This window comes from Ursus maritimus, unplaced genomic scaffold, assembly GCF_017311325.1.
Source record: "Ursus maritimus isolate PB19 unplaced genomic scaffold, ASM1731132v1 scaffold_24, whole genome shotgun sequence".
Classification (NCBI taxonomy): Eukaryota; Metazoa; Chordata; class Mammalia; order Carnivora; family Ursidae; genus Ursus; species Ursus maritimus.
Genome location: NW_024424897.1, coordinates 34,520,799 through 34,538,209, shown reverse-complemented (window position 1 = coordinate 34,538,209; position 17,411 = coordinate 34,520,799). Strand labels below are relative to the sequence as shown.

At 36.9% G+C, this 17,411-nt stretch overlaps 1 protein-coding gene across 2 annotated transcripts in view; it reads left to right on the top strand.

Moving 5' to 3' along the window:
• The window catches only part of PPM1D (protein phosphatase, Mg2+/Mn2+ dependent 1D), a 46,328-nt gene that overhangs the window by 10,930 nt on the left and 17,987 nt on the right, over nucleotides 1-17,411 (top strand). Inside the window, exons 2-3 of one of the 2 annotated variants that reach the window (XM_040640933.1) lie at nucleotides 5,584-5,809; nucleotides 14,300-14,424. In XM_040640933.1, coding sequence (XP_040496867.1) covers nucleotides 5,584-5,809; nucleotides 14,300-14,424 — 351 coding nt within the window. Of the gene's footprint in view, nucleotides 1-5,580; nucleotides 5,810-14,299; nucleotides 14,425-17,411 lie in introns of both variants that reach the window. The other variant, XM_008695596.2, reaches the window with a different exon arrangement.

The following is a 17,411-nucleotide window of genomic DNA, read 5'->3' as shown; positions in this document are numbered from 1 at the left end:
AAAATGTGTACATTCTGTACTTATTTATTATAGTGTTATTTGGTTATAGTACTTATTTATTATTATAGCAAGGAGCCTGAGGCAGAACTCGATCCCAGGACCCCGGGATCATGACCCCGAGCCAAAGGCAGATGCTTAACCAACTGAGCCACCCAGGTGCCCCTAGAAGTTTCATACTTTTTTTTTTTTAAGGTTTTTAAAATTTATTTGACAGAGAGCGAGCAAGAGAGGGAACATAAGCAAGGGGAGTGGGAGAGGGAGAAGCAGGCTTCCCGCTTAGCAGGGAGCCCGATGTGGGGCTCGATCCCAGGACCCTGGGATCATGACCTGAGCTGAAGGCAGACGCTTAACGACTGAACCACCCAGGTGCCCCATAAAAGTTTCATACTTCTGTTATAAAGTTTATTAGTCTTTGTTTTAATGGCTCATACATATTTTCTTGCTTAAAAATACTTACCGTAAGTTAGAATTCATGTATTGATACTGTCTTTCTTTTTTTTTTTTTTTTAAAGATTTTATTTATTTATTTGACAGAGAGAGACAGCCAGCGAGAGAGGGAATACAAGCAGGGGGAGTGGGAGAGGAAGAAGCAGGCTCCTAGCGGAGAAGCCTGATGTGGGGCTCGATCCCAGAACGCTGGGATCACGCCCTGAGCCGAAGGCAGATGCTTAACAACTGCGCCACCCAGGCACCCCTGATACTGTCTTTCTAATATGCTCCTAGGTTTTTGTTTTAAGATTTTATTTATTTATTTGACAGAGCGAGCACAAGCAGGGGGAGTAGGAGGGAGAGAAGCAGGCTCACTGCTGAGCAAGGAGCCCTACAGGGGACTTGATCTCAGGACCCCAAGATCATGACCTGAGAGGAAGGCAGAGGTTTAACCAACTGAGCCACTCAGGCATCCAATATGCTCCTAGTTTTAAGTCCTTTTTTTATAAGTAATTTTTTAAAAATTAAAAGATTAAAATGTAAAGTAGAAAACAAGACAAATTATAAAGATGTTGATTCCTTAATATATAAATTTATTGCAGTTTTAATCAGAACCTTAACAGGATTTTTTTTTTTTTTTTTTTTTTTAAGATTTATTTATTTGAGAGAGAGAGAGAGAACACGGGTGGGAGGGGCAGAGGGAGATGGAAGGGAGAGAGAATCTCAAGCCGACTCTGCAATGAGCACAGAGTCAGACCCGGGGCTTGATTTTGCTCATGACTCTGAGATCACAACCTGAGCTGAAACCAAGAGTCAGGCACTTAAACGACTGCCCAGGTGCCCCAGGTTTTTTGTTTTTGTTTTTGTTTTTAGTTTCCAAGTTGCTTCTAGAGTTTATTTGGAAAAATTCTTGAGTATTGAGAAAGAATAATAATTGGGGGATAGTTAAACTCCCAATTATTGAAAAGAACCATAAATAGATGAGTAGGATGAGTCTAGAAATAGATCTGAGGCAAAATGTAGCATATGATTAAAGGTGACTTTTCAAATGAAGAAAGCATGGATTGTTGCATATTTTTAGATCATTGCAGAATAGCTCTTTGTACGTTAGGCCTTTTGACCAAAAAATGTGATTTAAATATTAATATTATATCTTTGAATATCCCCCCCCCTTTTTTTAAAGCTCTTTTTCTTCTTTTCCTTCTTTTTTCTTTTTTAGGTGCTTTTTGCAAACAGCTGGTAAATTTTAGGTAAATTTTGTTTTCTGAATGTGCCTAAGAACCTTTCTTTCTGGAAGTTCACCTTGTTAATACTTACTGTGGTAATAGATTTTTATTTTTTTCGGTTTCTTTGCTGCAAAAAACAATCTTTTAGCTTATTTGAAAAGAAAAGGTCTTATATATTATTTTTTTTAAGATTTTATTTTATTTATTTGACAGAGAGCAGTCAGTGAGAGAGGGAACACAAGCAGGGGGAGTGGGAGAGGAAGAAGCAGACTCCCAGCGGAGCAGGGAGCCCGATGTGGGGCTCAGTCCCAGGACTCTGGGATCATGACCTGAGCTGAAGGCAGACGCTTAACAACTGAGCCACCCAGGGACCCCGAAAAGAAAAGGTTTTAGCAAGATCTATAGTTAACCCTCAAAATAACTGAAAGGGGTAAAGAAACATTCAACATACTCTAGGCTAAGTTTCTAGGAATAATATCTGTAACCAAAGTGGGAAACTAAATGGGCTGGGGAGCTCTGTGCTGTGATCTATGCCTGCAAAATTGATGCCTTCTTCCTGCTTCTTTTTTTTTTTTTTAACTTTAAACAAATTGTGAAATATAACATACATATAGAAAAGGCCATAAAACATAAATGTACACTTCAATGAAGAGTTGTAAAATGAACACCATCTGGTTAAGAAAGAGAACATTGCCTGTACTACAGAAGCTCCCATATGTCTTTTCTCATCTCATATTTTTATCTTTTTTCAAGGGGTAACTGTCATCCTGACTTTTGTGGTGATAGTTCTGTAGGAGTTTGCTTGTTTTCTTTTCTTTCTTTCTTTTTTTTTTTTTTAAGATATTTATTTATTTTTTGAGAGCCTGTGGGGTGGGACAGAGGGAGGGGGGAGAGAATCTTAAGAGATTGAAGAAGGAGATAGAGAATCTTAAGAGAGAGAATCTTGAGCAGTGTGGAGCCCGACATGGGGCTGGATCTCAGGACCCTGAGATCATGACCTGAGCCCGTATGAGTGATCCAACTCTGAATGTTCATATATATTGTGTGTACATGTACATTAATTCATGGTATATATCTAGGTATAGTAGTCAAAGTGTATACATATCTTCATTTTTGATAATGCCTAGATGTTTTCTGAAGTGGTTTTATCAGTTTATACTCCCACGAGTAGTTGATAGAACATGTTCCACATTCTTAACCACAGTTTCTATTGTCAGACTTTAATTTATGCAGTCTGATAATTATATAGTGGTATCTCATTGTGGTTTTTAATTTGTATTTCCCTGTTGATTAAAGAAGCTGAACACCTTTGCATATTTTTTATCTGTTTGGATTTCCACTTTTGCAAAAGGCATTTTTTTGTTGCATTTTTCTGTTGCATAGTTTGTCCTGATTTGTAGGAGCGTTTTTATATTCTGAATACCATGTCTGTGGCGTGTTATTACAAACTACATTCTGTGAGTTGTCTTTTCACTCTAGTAATGGTATCTTCTGATGAACAGAAATTCTTAATTTTAGCAGTAGTATAGCTTCTTAATCATTTTCTTTATATGGCTAGTCCATCCTTTGTCTTTAGGAAATCCCTTCCTATCCTGAGGTCATGAATATACCTTCCTATATATTATCTAAGCATTTTAGCTCTGTTTTTCATATTAGGTCATTTAGTGTGTCTGGAATTGTTTTTTTGTGTTTGGCATCATGGACCCAAAGTGTTGTGTTTTTTTTTTGTTGTTTTTTTAATCTTGTCCCGATTCCATGTACTGAAAGTCAATCTTTTTTTTAGATTTTATTTATTGATTTGTTGGTGGTGGAGGATGAGGTGGGGGAGGAGGGGCAGAAGGAGAGGGAGAAGCAGACTCCCAATTGAGCAGGGAGCCTGACCTGGGAACTCAATCCCAGATTCCTGGTTTCATGACCTGAGCTGAAGGCAGATGCTTAACTGACTCAGCCGCCCAGCACCCTTGAAAGTCAGTCTTTTCTTCACTATTTGTATATCAAGTGTTTAAAAATGCATGGGTCTGTTTCTGTGCTCACTATTCTGTTCTTTTGGTCCATTAGTTTACAGCTTTTCCATAAAGGTCTTGTTAGAGATTTGTTAGCATTGTTCCCAGATATATAGTATACTTTTTGCTGCTATTGTGAATGGTATCTTTTTTTAAAAGTTACATTTTGTAATTTTTTGTTGCTGGCTTACAGAAATGGTATTGATTTTTTATTTTTTTTAATAGTGTTTCTATTCAGTAATCTTACTGAAGCTTGTCAATGCCAAAAAATCTATAGATGCTTTTGATTCTTCCACAGATGTTTTCTTGGGGCCCATTTTCTCTTTGTATATTCTTGATGCCTCTTAGGCTGTTTGATTTTCTTAAATAATAATTATAACAATAAAAACTAACATTTATTGAGCACTTACTATGCGTCTGGTACTGTTGCAGGTGGTTTTACATGTGTATGTTTATGAATTATTGGCTTCATCAATATTGGTAGCCATTCTGTTTCCCTCAGCAATTGTGAAGGTCATTATTTCATATACTGCAAGCGGCCCTCTGCTGGGAGTGACAGGGCATTCTGTAGGGTGGATTCCATCTGCAGGATGAGATGAGGAGATGTGCTAACAAGAAATGTCTTTTCAGTGTATGTAATATTGTAAAGAAAAGAACTCTAATTAGTCTGAATATACTAGAGATGCCTTGTGGCTATGAAAGTTGTGTGGCACCCCATCCAGTTTTTTTAGGCCCTATATTTCTTCCACCTCATCCCTGTTGAGACCCTGTTGTCCCTATCAACAGATGCATCAGTCACTTTCCTTAAGAGAGGTTTAAAGGACTGGTAGCTTAGGAACTAAAATGTTTTACTTTTTACTGTGTGGAGAGTTTAGGCACTGACCTAGCTCCCGCGGTTTTAAATAAATCTGCCAAACTTTTACTATCCATTCCTATTTCAGCCTTTGCCATTGTCTCTGAGCTTGAGCTTTTCAGAGACTCTGTTAACAGGGACAAGTGTTATGTGCTTTTCACTGCTTTTCACTTACTTTGGACTACAAGTTTTGTATTCTGATTTTCCCCTTAATATAATTCCATTTCTTTAAGATTCCAAGGATTTCTCAGATTTGTGTATGACCTACTTCTGTGTTTCAGGACTCCCGTGGACTTTTTCTAATATTTATATTCTGTCCTTTCAGTGGGATTTTGGTGAGGAGACTATGTCAGTGTTTGAATTCAGTTGGCTATCTTGAACTGTAAATTGTAGTTTGTTTAATATTACAGAATATTTCAGAATTTTTAAATGACAAATGTAATTAGTCAATATAAGGTTTTGGAATTAAATATATTGGGTCTCTGTCACTTAATATTTGAGTTATCTTAAACAACTTTAACTTAAACTATTGATTCCTCATCTGTAAAATGAAAATAATGGGAATAATTTAACCTATCTTATATGTTTGTTGCAAGTATTTTTTGAGATAATACATGTAAAGCTCTTAGCACGGAACTTGGTACACAATAGCTATTTCAAAAACAAATCAAATAGCTTTTGCTGAAAATCTTTTAAAAGAGAGATTAATAAATAGATGCTAAGCTACAGGCTATAGAAAAAACTGAACACATACCTGCCACTAAATGTAGTTAGGACTAAGACATGTGGAACTAGTCAATCTTTCCTGTAATATTTTTTTCCTGGGATTGGTTTGATGGTTGTAATAAAATTGTATTATTTACAAAATTAATTTATTAAAATATTGATGAAGAAATTAACACAAGTTCTTTTTGAATAGCTTTCAAAATGTTCTTAAATTTTATCCTATGCTAACTCAAGTTTTAACATGCTAATTCAGCGCACGTTGCCTTTTTTTTTTTTTTTTTTGTTCTGATACCATATTAATGTTTATACCTGGAGGAGTAAAATATTTTATTTCTTATTACAGCAGAATGGCCAAAGACTATGACAGGTCTTCCCAGCACGTCAGGGACAACTGCCAGTGTGGTCATCATACGGGGCATGAAGATGTATGTAGCTCACGTGGGTGACTCAGGGGTGGTTCTTGGAATTCAGGATGACCCGAAGGATGATTTTGTCAGAGCTGTGGAGGTGACACAGGACCATAAGCCAGAACTTCCCAAGGAAAGAGAACGAATCGAAGGACTTGGTGGGAGGTAATCATTGTGCTGTTTTGTCTTTCCTCTCTTGATTCTATTTAGTTCTTTTCTGCTTTACTAACCAGATTGACCTATTATTACTCCCTTTCAGTGAAGTTACTTTCTCAGTATTATAGGTTTTTAGTTTGCCTGATAAAGTACCCATCTGCATTCATATTTATCTCATTATTTTGAGTTGACTGTTTTATTTCTGATAATGGTTCCGGAGGGAAATAATATTTTAATGGGAGTCAAATAATACATACAAGGATTTATTGATTACTTTTTGCCTAAATACTGCAGCATGACTTTCAGAATCTGGACAGAGCAACCCTTAGAGTTTCAGAGTAGAACAATTTGAATCTGGCTTTGGGAACAGAATTTTGTTATACTTAACCTTCAGCTTTTTTTCTTTGGTTTCTATGTCAGATGTACTGCAGACCTTTCTTCTTACTATTTTCTTTTGTCTCTTTCAAGTTATCATCTCAATCTATAATTTGTAAACTATGAACTGAAAGTGGCTTCAGCATATTTTATGAGGCAAACTAAAATGTAAGATTATCCTAAAAATCAGAGGAATGAATAACATGAAAAAATTTAAAACTTATCCCTGTACTAAGTTTTAAAAATTGAAGGTATGAGGCAAGTTAAATAGAATCCAATATTTTCTAAATAATTATTCTAACTAAAGCCTTACTATGATATTATTACTTGCCTCCTTTTTCTTCCTTCTATTAAATCAAAATAGACTTTTTCAGAGTATTAATAAACTAACTGGGGGAAAGAATTAACATGTTAACTTAAACTATAAGCAGTTCAAAAAATCAGTAAGAAACACAAAGAAACCACCCCCAGATAGGTGAATAGAGAACTTTGAACAACAACAAAAATGCAAGAATAGCAAACATTTGAAAAAAATTATTAAAGTGAAACTATTTCCTGCTGTTGGGTTAGCAAAGTTAAAAAAAGAGAGATACTTCTCAATATTTTTGTTGAAATGGGAATCCTGTTGGCAGAATTATAAATTGGTATGACTTATATAGACTATAATTCATACCCACTAGCTTTAAGACTCAGTAATTTCAGGAATGTACTCTAAAGAAATCTGAAATGTGGACCAGAATATCTGAACAGGGTTATTGATGGCAGCAATGTTTAAAGACTATTAAAGGCTGGAAATAACTTGAAGGCCCAATAACTGAAGAATGGTTAAGTATATTATGATACATAATTTATAATATTGAATATGATATAGCTGTTAAAAATAATGTTTATAGATAGATTTTTAAAAATCATGGTGTTACCCAAATTTTCAAACATAGGTAAAGGTAGAAAGAGTAGTATAATGAACTCCCACATCTATAGGGAATTTTTAATATTATGGGTAAATGCTTATTGGTCACAAAGTAAGCAGGATATAAAATTATATTTGTAGTGTGATTTCAGTTATGCAGAGAAATAAGAGTAGTATAGAAATACACCAGATGTTTATAATTTATGTATGTTGATTTATACACACACACACATTTTTTTTTAATGGTAGCAGCATTCATTGGTTAAAATTTAGGTAGCATAAAATGGTATACTTTAGAAGGTCTCTCAACTGCTACTGTCCCACAGGCCACCCATTTGCCCTCCCCCTCAAGAAACCAGTTTTAAAGTGTGTCCTTTGGTAGATATTCATACACAATCAGATATGAAGCTGTACCATGTGTGGATGTACCATCATTTATTTAACTATTTTCCTGTTGAAGAGTATTTCTGATTTTTTTTGTTATTACAAACATTACTGTAAATGAAAAATCCTGTACACGTATCTTTTTGTACATACATATTTGTGGGGTTATTTCCTAGAAGGAATTGCAGGGCCAAAGAGGAGTATGTTTTGAATATTGATAACTATTAGTCTCCATGGAGGTTGTACCAGTTTATATTAATGTCAGCAGTGTATGTGGATGCCCTTGACAACATACTTCTAGAACTTTTTGATCATTTTTGACTTTTAGGTTAAAAAAGGGGGGAAACTTGGTGATATTTTAATTTTAATTTGTCTTACAAGAAAGGTCGAGTATCTTTTTATTTGTTTAACAGCTATTTATATTTCCTTTTCTGTGTATTTCTGTTTATAATATGTTCATTTTAGGGGAAAGATTGTTAGCCTTTTTTTTGTATTAGTGTGTAAGAGCTGCTTATATAATTAGAGAAATTAGTCTAATGTATGTGATGTGTTTCAGGTGTTGTTTTCACAATTTGACTTTTAGTTATGTTATGGTTCTGGAATTTTTTTTCTACATGGAAGTTTGTTTTAATGTAGTTCAGTGTCTTCTGTTACGACTTTTGTTTTTTGTGCTGTACGTATAGTTCTCTCGTTCTGAGGTTATTAAAAAGTCTTCTATATTCTAGTACAGTGGTTATGAATATTTTTGGGTTTAGGAACCCTTTATACTCTTTTTTTTAAAGATTTTATTTAGTTATTTTGAGAGAGACACAGAAAGTGAGAGAGAGAGCACAAGCAGGGGGAGCTGCAGGCAGAGGGAGAGGGAGAAGTGGGCTCCCCACTGAGCAGGGAGCCCGATGGGGGGGACTCAATCCCAGGACCCTGGGATAATGAATGACCTGAGCAGAAGGCAGACTGACTGAGCCATCCAGGTACCCAGGAACCCTTTATACTCTTAAAAGTTGAGGACCTTGAAGAGCTTTTTGTTTATGTGGGTTTATATAATTATTTTAGAAACTAAAAATAAAGACATTTTCAAATATTTGTTCATTGAAAAATAACTATATTTTTTAAAGATTTATTTATCTGAGAGAGAGCGTGCAAGCGTGCATGCCTGAGTGGGGGGAGGGGCAGAGGGCGAGGGAGACAAGCAGACTCTCTGCTGAGTTGAGAGCCTGCTGCTGGGCTGGATCCCAGGACCCTAATATGACCTGAGCTGAAATCAAGAGTCGGATGCTCGGGGGCGCCTGGGTGGCACAGCGGTTAAGCGTCTGCCTTCGGCTCAGGGCGTGATCCTGGAGTTCTGGGGTCGAGCCCCACATCAGGCTCCTCCACTGGGAACCTGCTTCTTCCTCTCCCACTCCCCCTGCTTGTGTTCCCTCTCTCGCTGGCTGTCTCTATCTCTGTCGAATAAATAAATAAAATCTTTAAAAAAAAAAAAAAAAAAGAGTCGGATGCTCGGGGCGCCTGGGTGGCACAGCGGTTAAGCGTCTGCCTTCGGCTCAGGGCGTGATCCCAGCGTTACGGAATCGAGCCCCACATCAGGCTCCTCCGCTATGAGCCTGCTTCTTCCTCTCCCACTCCCCCTGCTTGTGTTCCCTCTCTCGCTGGCTGTCTCTATCTCTGTGAAATAAATAAATAAAATCTTAAAAAAAAAAAAAAAAGAGTCGGATGCTCGGGGCGCCTGGGTGGCTCAGTCGATTAAGCATCTGCCTTGGCTCAGGTCATGATCCCGGGGTCCTGAGATTGAGCCTGTTTCTCCCTCTGTCTCTCTCTCTATGTCTCTCATGAATAAATAAATAAAAATTAAAAAAAATAAACCCATTGTGTTAACATAAAGAACATTTTTTTAATGAAAAAATAGCTATTTCCCAAAACATGTTTAGAGAGAGACTTGGCATTGTTTTACATTTACTAAGTCTCCTTAATGTCTGGCTTAGTAGGTGACATCTAGATTCTCATATCTGCTTCTGTCTTCAATCTGTTATAATGTTTTTTTGGTTGCAGTATCAGAAGTAAAGCTGACCTTTCATAGATATATATTTGGAAAAGAGAGGAGTATTTTAATAGCTTTTCCATGTATGGGGATATTCTTTGATACTATTTTAAAACTCAAAAAGAGGTAGTTTCTTAAAGGTTAATAATGTGGTTCTGAAATTATATCAATGACCTTTTTATATGCTTATATTAAGAACCATATGTGTATCAATTAAGAGCCATTGATTAATTGATTTTTTTATTAATAGACTATTTTTTTTATTTTATTTTAAATTTTTTTTTTTTTTTTTTTAAGATTTTATTTCTTTATTTGACAGACAGAGAGACAGCCAGCGAGAGAGGAAACACAAGCAGGGGGAGTGGGAGAGGAAGAAGCAGGCTCATAGCGGAGGAGCCTGATGTGGGACTCGATCCCAGAACGCCAGGATCATGCCCTGGGCTGAAGGCAGACGCTTAACGACTGAGCCACCCAGGCGCCCCATTAATAGACTATTTTTTAGAGCAGTTTTAGGTTCATGGCAAAAGTAAATAGAAAGTACTGAGAGTTCCTGTATACTCCCTGCCTCCTCTTATACATACAGCTTCTCCCACTATCACATCCTATACCAGAGTGGTATATTTATTACAATTGATGACCCTACATTGACATATCATTATCACCCAAAGCCCATAGTTTACAGTAGGGATGTTCTAGGGTTTTGAGATACATAATTACATGTATCTACCATTATATTATCATAAGAATACTTTCACTGTCCTAAAAATCCTGTGTTCTCTGTCTGTTTATCCCTTCCTCCTTCCTTACTCATGGGAACCACTGGTCTCTTTATGTCTCCATAGTTTTGCATAGTTGGAAACGTGTAGTATATAGCCCCCGTGTGTGATTTTGTAACATAGGCATTGGTTATTTGTGAAATATTGGTTTGATGAAGTTACACAGATGCAACATATTTTATTATATGATATTGTATCAAATCTTTTAGCCTCTCAAAAACTCCACTGTATACACATAGTCTTATGAAAATAATTTTGCCATAGCAGACCCCCTGAAAAGGTCTGGGGGACCCCTCCCAGGGGCCTCTGAATCATATTTTGAAAACCACTTTTCTAGTACTTGTATGGTTTCATCTTGTACATTTTAACCTTCAATTCTCTGGAATTTTTAAATCTGAACTGTGTAGTAGGGATACAAATTAATATTTTTTTCTCAATGGCCAGTAGTAGCTACTAAAACAATTATATATCTTTTTCTTACTCATTAGAAGGCTAGCCAGGCATAAAACCCCTCTTTAGTAGGAAGATGACCTTGAGTTTACCCACTCCTAGCACCGTTTCTCTGGTTAAGATGGAATGTCCGTTCTGTTATAAGGTAACATTGCTTATGGTAGAATGATCCTTGAATTGGAACTGTAGCTGGATAGAGAAGATTTTGAGTGGACTATAAATTTCTGTCGGGAAGCACAGACCTTATTAGCTGCCCTATATATATGCAGTTTGACTTGTGCAGGGACCGGTAAGTCACGGGCTATTATAAGACACTGATTTCTGAGGCATATGAAGTTTACCTGTGGCATATGAAGCTTGTTTATGGGGGCTAGAAAATGGCTCTTGGATTTCTCTTAAGGACATTGCTGAAGACAGCATAACTGAAGCTGCCATGCTGACATACTGTTTCCTATTCTTTATTCTACAAAGTTATGAGCCTGGTTTCATGCTGTCATCTATTTGATCCTATGAGTGTGAAGGTCATAGTCATGCAAAGTGGGCTTTGCAATTACAAACTGAATTCCTGTATATATTTGGATTTTTTTCTGGGCATTCTATTTCTTATACTGTATGTTCATGTACCAGTAGTATACTTTTTAAAAAGAAATGTGGCTTCATTAGAATTTTTAATATTGGTAGTCCTGATCCCTTTTAATTAATCTTTTAAAATATATTTTCTTGACTATTCTTTATTTTTCTATATTAATTATTAAATTATGTATTTTTTATTTTTAATAACTTTTTTTTTTAGAGTTTACGTTTTTTGTCTTATCACTTAAAATACCATCTGGATGGTTGGACAGATGCTCTTTGCCATTTGGGAGCAGGTGTCTTTTTGCACAAATTGAGCTGTTTTATTATAAGTTATTTCCTCCTTTCCCTCCGTCTCACCCTAGGCAACTGGCCAGTGCTCTGTTTTTCCAGCCTTCTGTTGCTGCTCAGTCAGCTCTCTGCGTATCACGCTGTTCTTTGTGTATGCCTTTTAATCATACAGGACGACAGCAGGGAGTGCAATAAAAAAGCAGCATCTTTTATAACATTGCTTTGGTTTTTTGATACTGGATTTAAAACTTTGTTTTAACTGGTACCATTATTTTTATTTTTGTTCCTCAGAAGCACAGAGACAATAATATCTTTGACTGTTAAATATCAAGAGAGCTCCTACTTAAGAGTTATAATGGAAACAATTTGGGTAGCTACTGTAATTACTTAAGTATTAAGTCTTAACATTTTAGGGAGCAGGTTTAGGAAAGAACAATAAGACTTAAGGTGGTATGAAGGCAGAATGATTGTGTCTGTTCTTGTGAATGGTAGATTTAATCTTTACTCTCCTGTTTGTTTTTTGAGGATCAGTGTTGACGAAAGCATAAAATAACAAAATGACCACCTTTGGTATTCTAACTTGCTATGACCTAGAACAATGTTGCTTTGAGGACTGTGAATTGAAGTAAATGGGTTCTCAAAAGGGATAGTAAATAAACAACTCTATTGAATTTCTCTTCTGTGTTATCACTGACAACATTAGTGGTCATTTTGTACTTGCTTCATTCCTCCTCTCTGCTATCTAATGTAGTTGCCACTAGCCACATATGGCTGTTTAAATTTAAATATAATTTAATTACAATGAAAATAAAAAATTCAGTTCCTCATTAGCACTAGCCACAGAGTGCTCAGTAGCCACACAGGGCAGAGTGAACACTTCCATCATTGCAGAGTTTCATGAGACAAAGTTGCTCAAATCTTCTCTCCTGCCCTTGTCTGATAAGTTTGTTTTCTACTTCAGAAAGAAGGTTGAGACTGTTCTGCCATATTCATGTTTTTCTTGGCTCAGAGTAAGCATGGCTATTTCTCATTTATAAGACTTATACCTTTGTTTTCTTCTCTTAGGATTTTTATTCCATTTGTTATTTCTTTTTTCTCTAGTATTTTCATTCTTTTGAAGTTGGAGTAGAGATAGAAAAGCCATAGTTGGGGGTTAACTGGCTGGCAGCTGCTGAGGTCTGTGGCATTTTATAGTGACATTCCTTTGAGAGTGGTCACCATTATTTGTCCTATCTTCAGCTTTCCACATCTTGAAGCTAGTTTCATTTCAGTGTTCATCCAGTTTAGGAAGATAGAGTCATGCTACTCAAGGTCATTTCAGTGTTCATCCAGTTTAGGAAGATAGAGTCATGCTACTCAAGGTCAATAATAAACTAATGAAGGACTCACTCATGTATACGTCAGGATGTCTTAGTACTCATTAATCATGAGAAAAATAACCGACGAGGAAACCACATATTATTGTCAGCTGGCTTGCTGTAGATGAATGAAATTTCAGATTATAATCAAAGAATTTCTGGATGCAGAGGGGCTCTAAATGAGAAGACTTAGATTATTTTAGTGTCATCTATCTTTGAAAGTCTTGGGAATCAGCCTCATCTTATGCATGTATCTTGTCAGATGGATTTAATATCAGTTAGGCTAATATTGTTTCTTGAAAATTCTCTTTGCTGCTGTTTGCGCCAACTTTTCTAGCCTTCCAGAGGAACATTTTTCTTTCATTGATTTTTTTTTTAATTCAGGCAGATTATGATTAAATTAAGGGTCAGTTTACCATTTCAGTCATGCCAGGCACGTGCTGAGAGACCATCTCTATTGTGTATTTTTTTTTTTTTAATTTATGAGAGAGAGTGTGTGTGCACACACACGAGCAGCGGGGAGAGGGGCAAAGGGAGAGGGAGAAACAGACTCTGTTGAGCAGTGAGCCCGATGTGGGACTTGATCCCAGGACCCCGGGATTGTGACCCGAGCTGAAGGCAGATGCTTAACCGAATGAGCCACCCAGGTGCCCCTCTGTTGTGTTTTGATTATTACTTTTTTTGCCTAAAGATTAGACCATATTTCCATGTTTTAGGCACCCTAGCATGTACTAACTTTTCTGTGTACTAATTATAGATTTCTGTTGCTCCGATGCCAAATTCCTTTCTAAGATTTTTCTTATTCTGTAACTCCCACATCTATATCTCTACAACTGATCTGTTTCCAAAGTCTACTCTCATGCTTCTAATTACAGAAATATCTAAATACATAGATATTTCTTTTGAGGTATATCTTCAAATTAAAAATATGAAAACTGAAGTTGTACTGTTTTTAGCACCCTCAAATACATCAAAAACTGTATAACTTCTCCTTTTCAATTTTTTTATCACTATTTATTTATAACCTCTTCTTCCTCCCTTCAGTTTTCTTAGTTATCACATTATCTTGCTTTTTTCTCTGACATGCTGTCTGCTCATTTTTCTTCTCATTACTTCTACTCCATTCTGTCTAAACTACCTCAGCAATCTCAATTCTCCTCGTGTTAATCTACCCTATTTTGTCTTCCCTCTCTGAACAGGAATTTTGGTTTATGCATCTTTGTGTCTGAAACAGATAAGTCATTATTTTGTGATCATGTAATCTGATTGTTTAGTTATTTAACACATTGAGCTACGTTAGTTGTTATATTTTATTCATTTAGAGTATTTTTGTGAACTCTTTTTCAGTGTGATGAACAAGTCTGGGGTGAATCGTGTAGTTTGGAAACGACCTCGGCTCACTCACAATGGACCTGTTAGAAGGAGCACAGTTATTGACCAGATTCCTTTTCTGGCAGTAGCAAGAGCACTTGGTAAGTAGGACTTACATCTGGTGAAATCATACTGGATTTTCTACAGTGTATGGTGGTAACATTAAAGAGAACTAAGAACTAAGTCCTCATTTGACAGAAAATGGGGGTACACTGTTACAATAAATCCTTTAAAATTTAATGGAGGGGATGGTTAAAATATGGATTTCAGTGCCTGTTGCTGTTTAATCATGAGTCATTTTCAACATTTTGCTGATTCCCACCTATACTTAGGGAAGTTATATGTATGTCTAAGCTTGGTGTTATCCTTAAAATTATTTTTAAATGTGCTTCCCTACTTCAGCCTTTCATATTTCTCTTAAGAGCCTTCAAAGCTCTATTTCTCATTAGCTAGCAAAATAAATTGTTCGTGACAAAATAAACATACTTATTTTCTAGGCTACCTGGTTTTGGATGGAAGGCTTGAGGATTATAGCTATAGAAATACCTTATCTTGGATGTGCTGGTTAAATTTTTTGTACAGAGAATTTCGTTTAGAAAACACCAATTTGGGGCGCCTGGGTGGCACAGCGGTTAATCGTCTGCCTTCGGCTCAGGGCGTGATCCCGGCATTACGGGATCGAGTCCCACATCAGGCTCTTCCGCTATGAGCCTGCTTCTTCCTCTCCCACTCCCCCTGCTTGTGTTCCCTCTCTCGCTGGCTGTCTTTCTCTGTCGAATAAATAAATAAAATCTTTAAAAAAAAAAAGAAAACACCAATTTTTTCCTTCTTTCCTCTAACAAATACTTGAGTACTGACTTAGTGCCAGTCACTGAATCAGGCTTTGGAGAGATAATACTGATTATATATTTTCTGTCTGCTTTCATGGAGCAAGACTATGTAGTTTGGGAGACAGGCAATAAAGAAGTAAGCTTGTAAATGAAATAATTACGGTTTAGGAAATACATGAAGGAAAGAAATCGTGTTCTATGATAAAGAATAATTTAGAAGGGAAAAACTATTTTATATAGTGTGATGAAAATGCTCTTTTTAGGCAGTGTTATTTTAGCTGAGATTTGATGGCTGAGAAGGAGCTATTCTTGTGAAGAACCTGTTAAAGAGTATTCTAGGCATGGATCCTGAATTGGGAAAGATCTTGGCATGTTCTAGGAATTATCAAAAGTCTAGAGTTATTGAGGCAGACGTGGGTCACATCATAGCAGATATCTGCATTCCAGCGTAAGTATAATGGGAAACATTAAAGGATAGCAGGGTAAGGAGTAACACCATCTGATTTGCATTTTCAAAAGGTTATTCTGCCTACCATATTACTGTCTCTAATTCATCTTTGGTGATCAAATGCAGATATACCCACTATTCATGGAACCTATAATCTGGTGGGGAAATAGATAATAAATGAACAGATGAGAAAATTGTTCTAAAACGTGTCGTAAAGAAATTAAACAAGATGATGTACCTGTAATTGGTGGGAGGGATAGTAGGTGGCAGGGGAAGGCTACATTAAAGAGGATTATCAAGAAACATTTTTTAAACAGGTAATATTTGAGTTAAGACCTGAAGGAGGAGAAAGGACCAAGGAAAATAACAGTCAAAGCAGAATTGTAGTATTCCCAAAAGGCCGTTAGGCAGTTAGTAGACATTTGATTTGGAATGGGGGATATAGGAGTTGTCTAGCATATATTCTCTTTTCCTACCTAAATAACATAATGAAATTTTGGAAATTACATCTTCCCTAATATGTGCAGTCTTAATTTAGACATTCCTATTAAGGTTCTTTTGTAAAACATGGGCAAGCTTAGCCAGATCAGTCAGAGTCTCTGTTCTAGGATTTTTGAATTGTGAATCTAGTAAGGACAAAAATTAAAAACAAACTGGTTGGAATGAATTCATCCTAGTGATACGGACTTCCTTAAGCAGTGTCCATTGATGAGGTTGGGTTTTCCTGCCTAAGGCTTAGAACTGCCCTGTATCCATGCCTGGTTCTCCAGCTTCTTGTCTGTTGTGTGAACTACTTGATTTTCTTCCTAGCTGCCTTTTGGCCTAAGTTAACCTGAGCTGGAAATTGTTGTTTATGAGCAAAGAATCCTAATGCAGGAAGAAAAGGGCTTGATGTCTATAAAGAACATGAATGAAACCAGTGTGAGAGAGAGGAGGTAGAGATGTGAAATGAAGGTGGAGATGGGGACACTGACCCAATTAAGAAGGGCCATGCAGGGACACCTGGGTGGCTCAGTCTGTTGAGCGTCTGCCTTCGGCTCAGGTCATGATCGCAGGCTCCTGGGATTTTGTCCTGCATATTGGACTCCTTGGTCAGCAAGGAACCTGCTTCTCCCTCTGCCTGCCGCTCCCCCTGCTCTCGCTCTCTCTCTCTCACAAATAAATAAAGAAAATCTTTTAAAAAAGCCATGCAGGTTAAGTAAGGTAAGGAGTTTGGTGAAGACATTATGGGTGGTAGGCAAGAACTAAAGGCTTTATAGCTAGACCATGATAAGAAATTTTATTTTAACTACTTTTGGGAAGGAATTGAGTGGGGGAAGTATATCACAGTGGTGAAGAGATAGACTTTGGAGCCAAAATTTCTAGGGGCCAATGCCAATGCTGTTACTTACTGTACAAACTGGGGCAAATCACTTACTATATGTAAATTACTTAATATATGTGACACAGTTTTTTCAGCTGTAAATGGGGCTCATAGTGATACCTGCCTCATTCTGTTGTGAGTATTGGATGACTTAATATATGTAAAGTACTTAAAATAGTACCTGGCACATAATAAGTGCTCTATAAATGTTACCGTTGCTGTTTATTGAAGTAGGGCAGTGACATGATCCAGTTTTTTTTTTTAATTAATTAATTTGTCAAAGAGAGCACAAGCAGAGGGAACTGCAGGCAGAAGGAGAAGCAGGCTTCCTGCTCTGCAAGGAGCCCGATGTGGGACTCGATCCCAGGACCCCAGGATCATGACCTGAGCTGAAGGCAGATGCTTAACTGACTGAGCCACCCAGGCGTCCCCAGTTTGTGGTTTTTG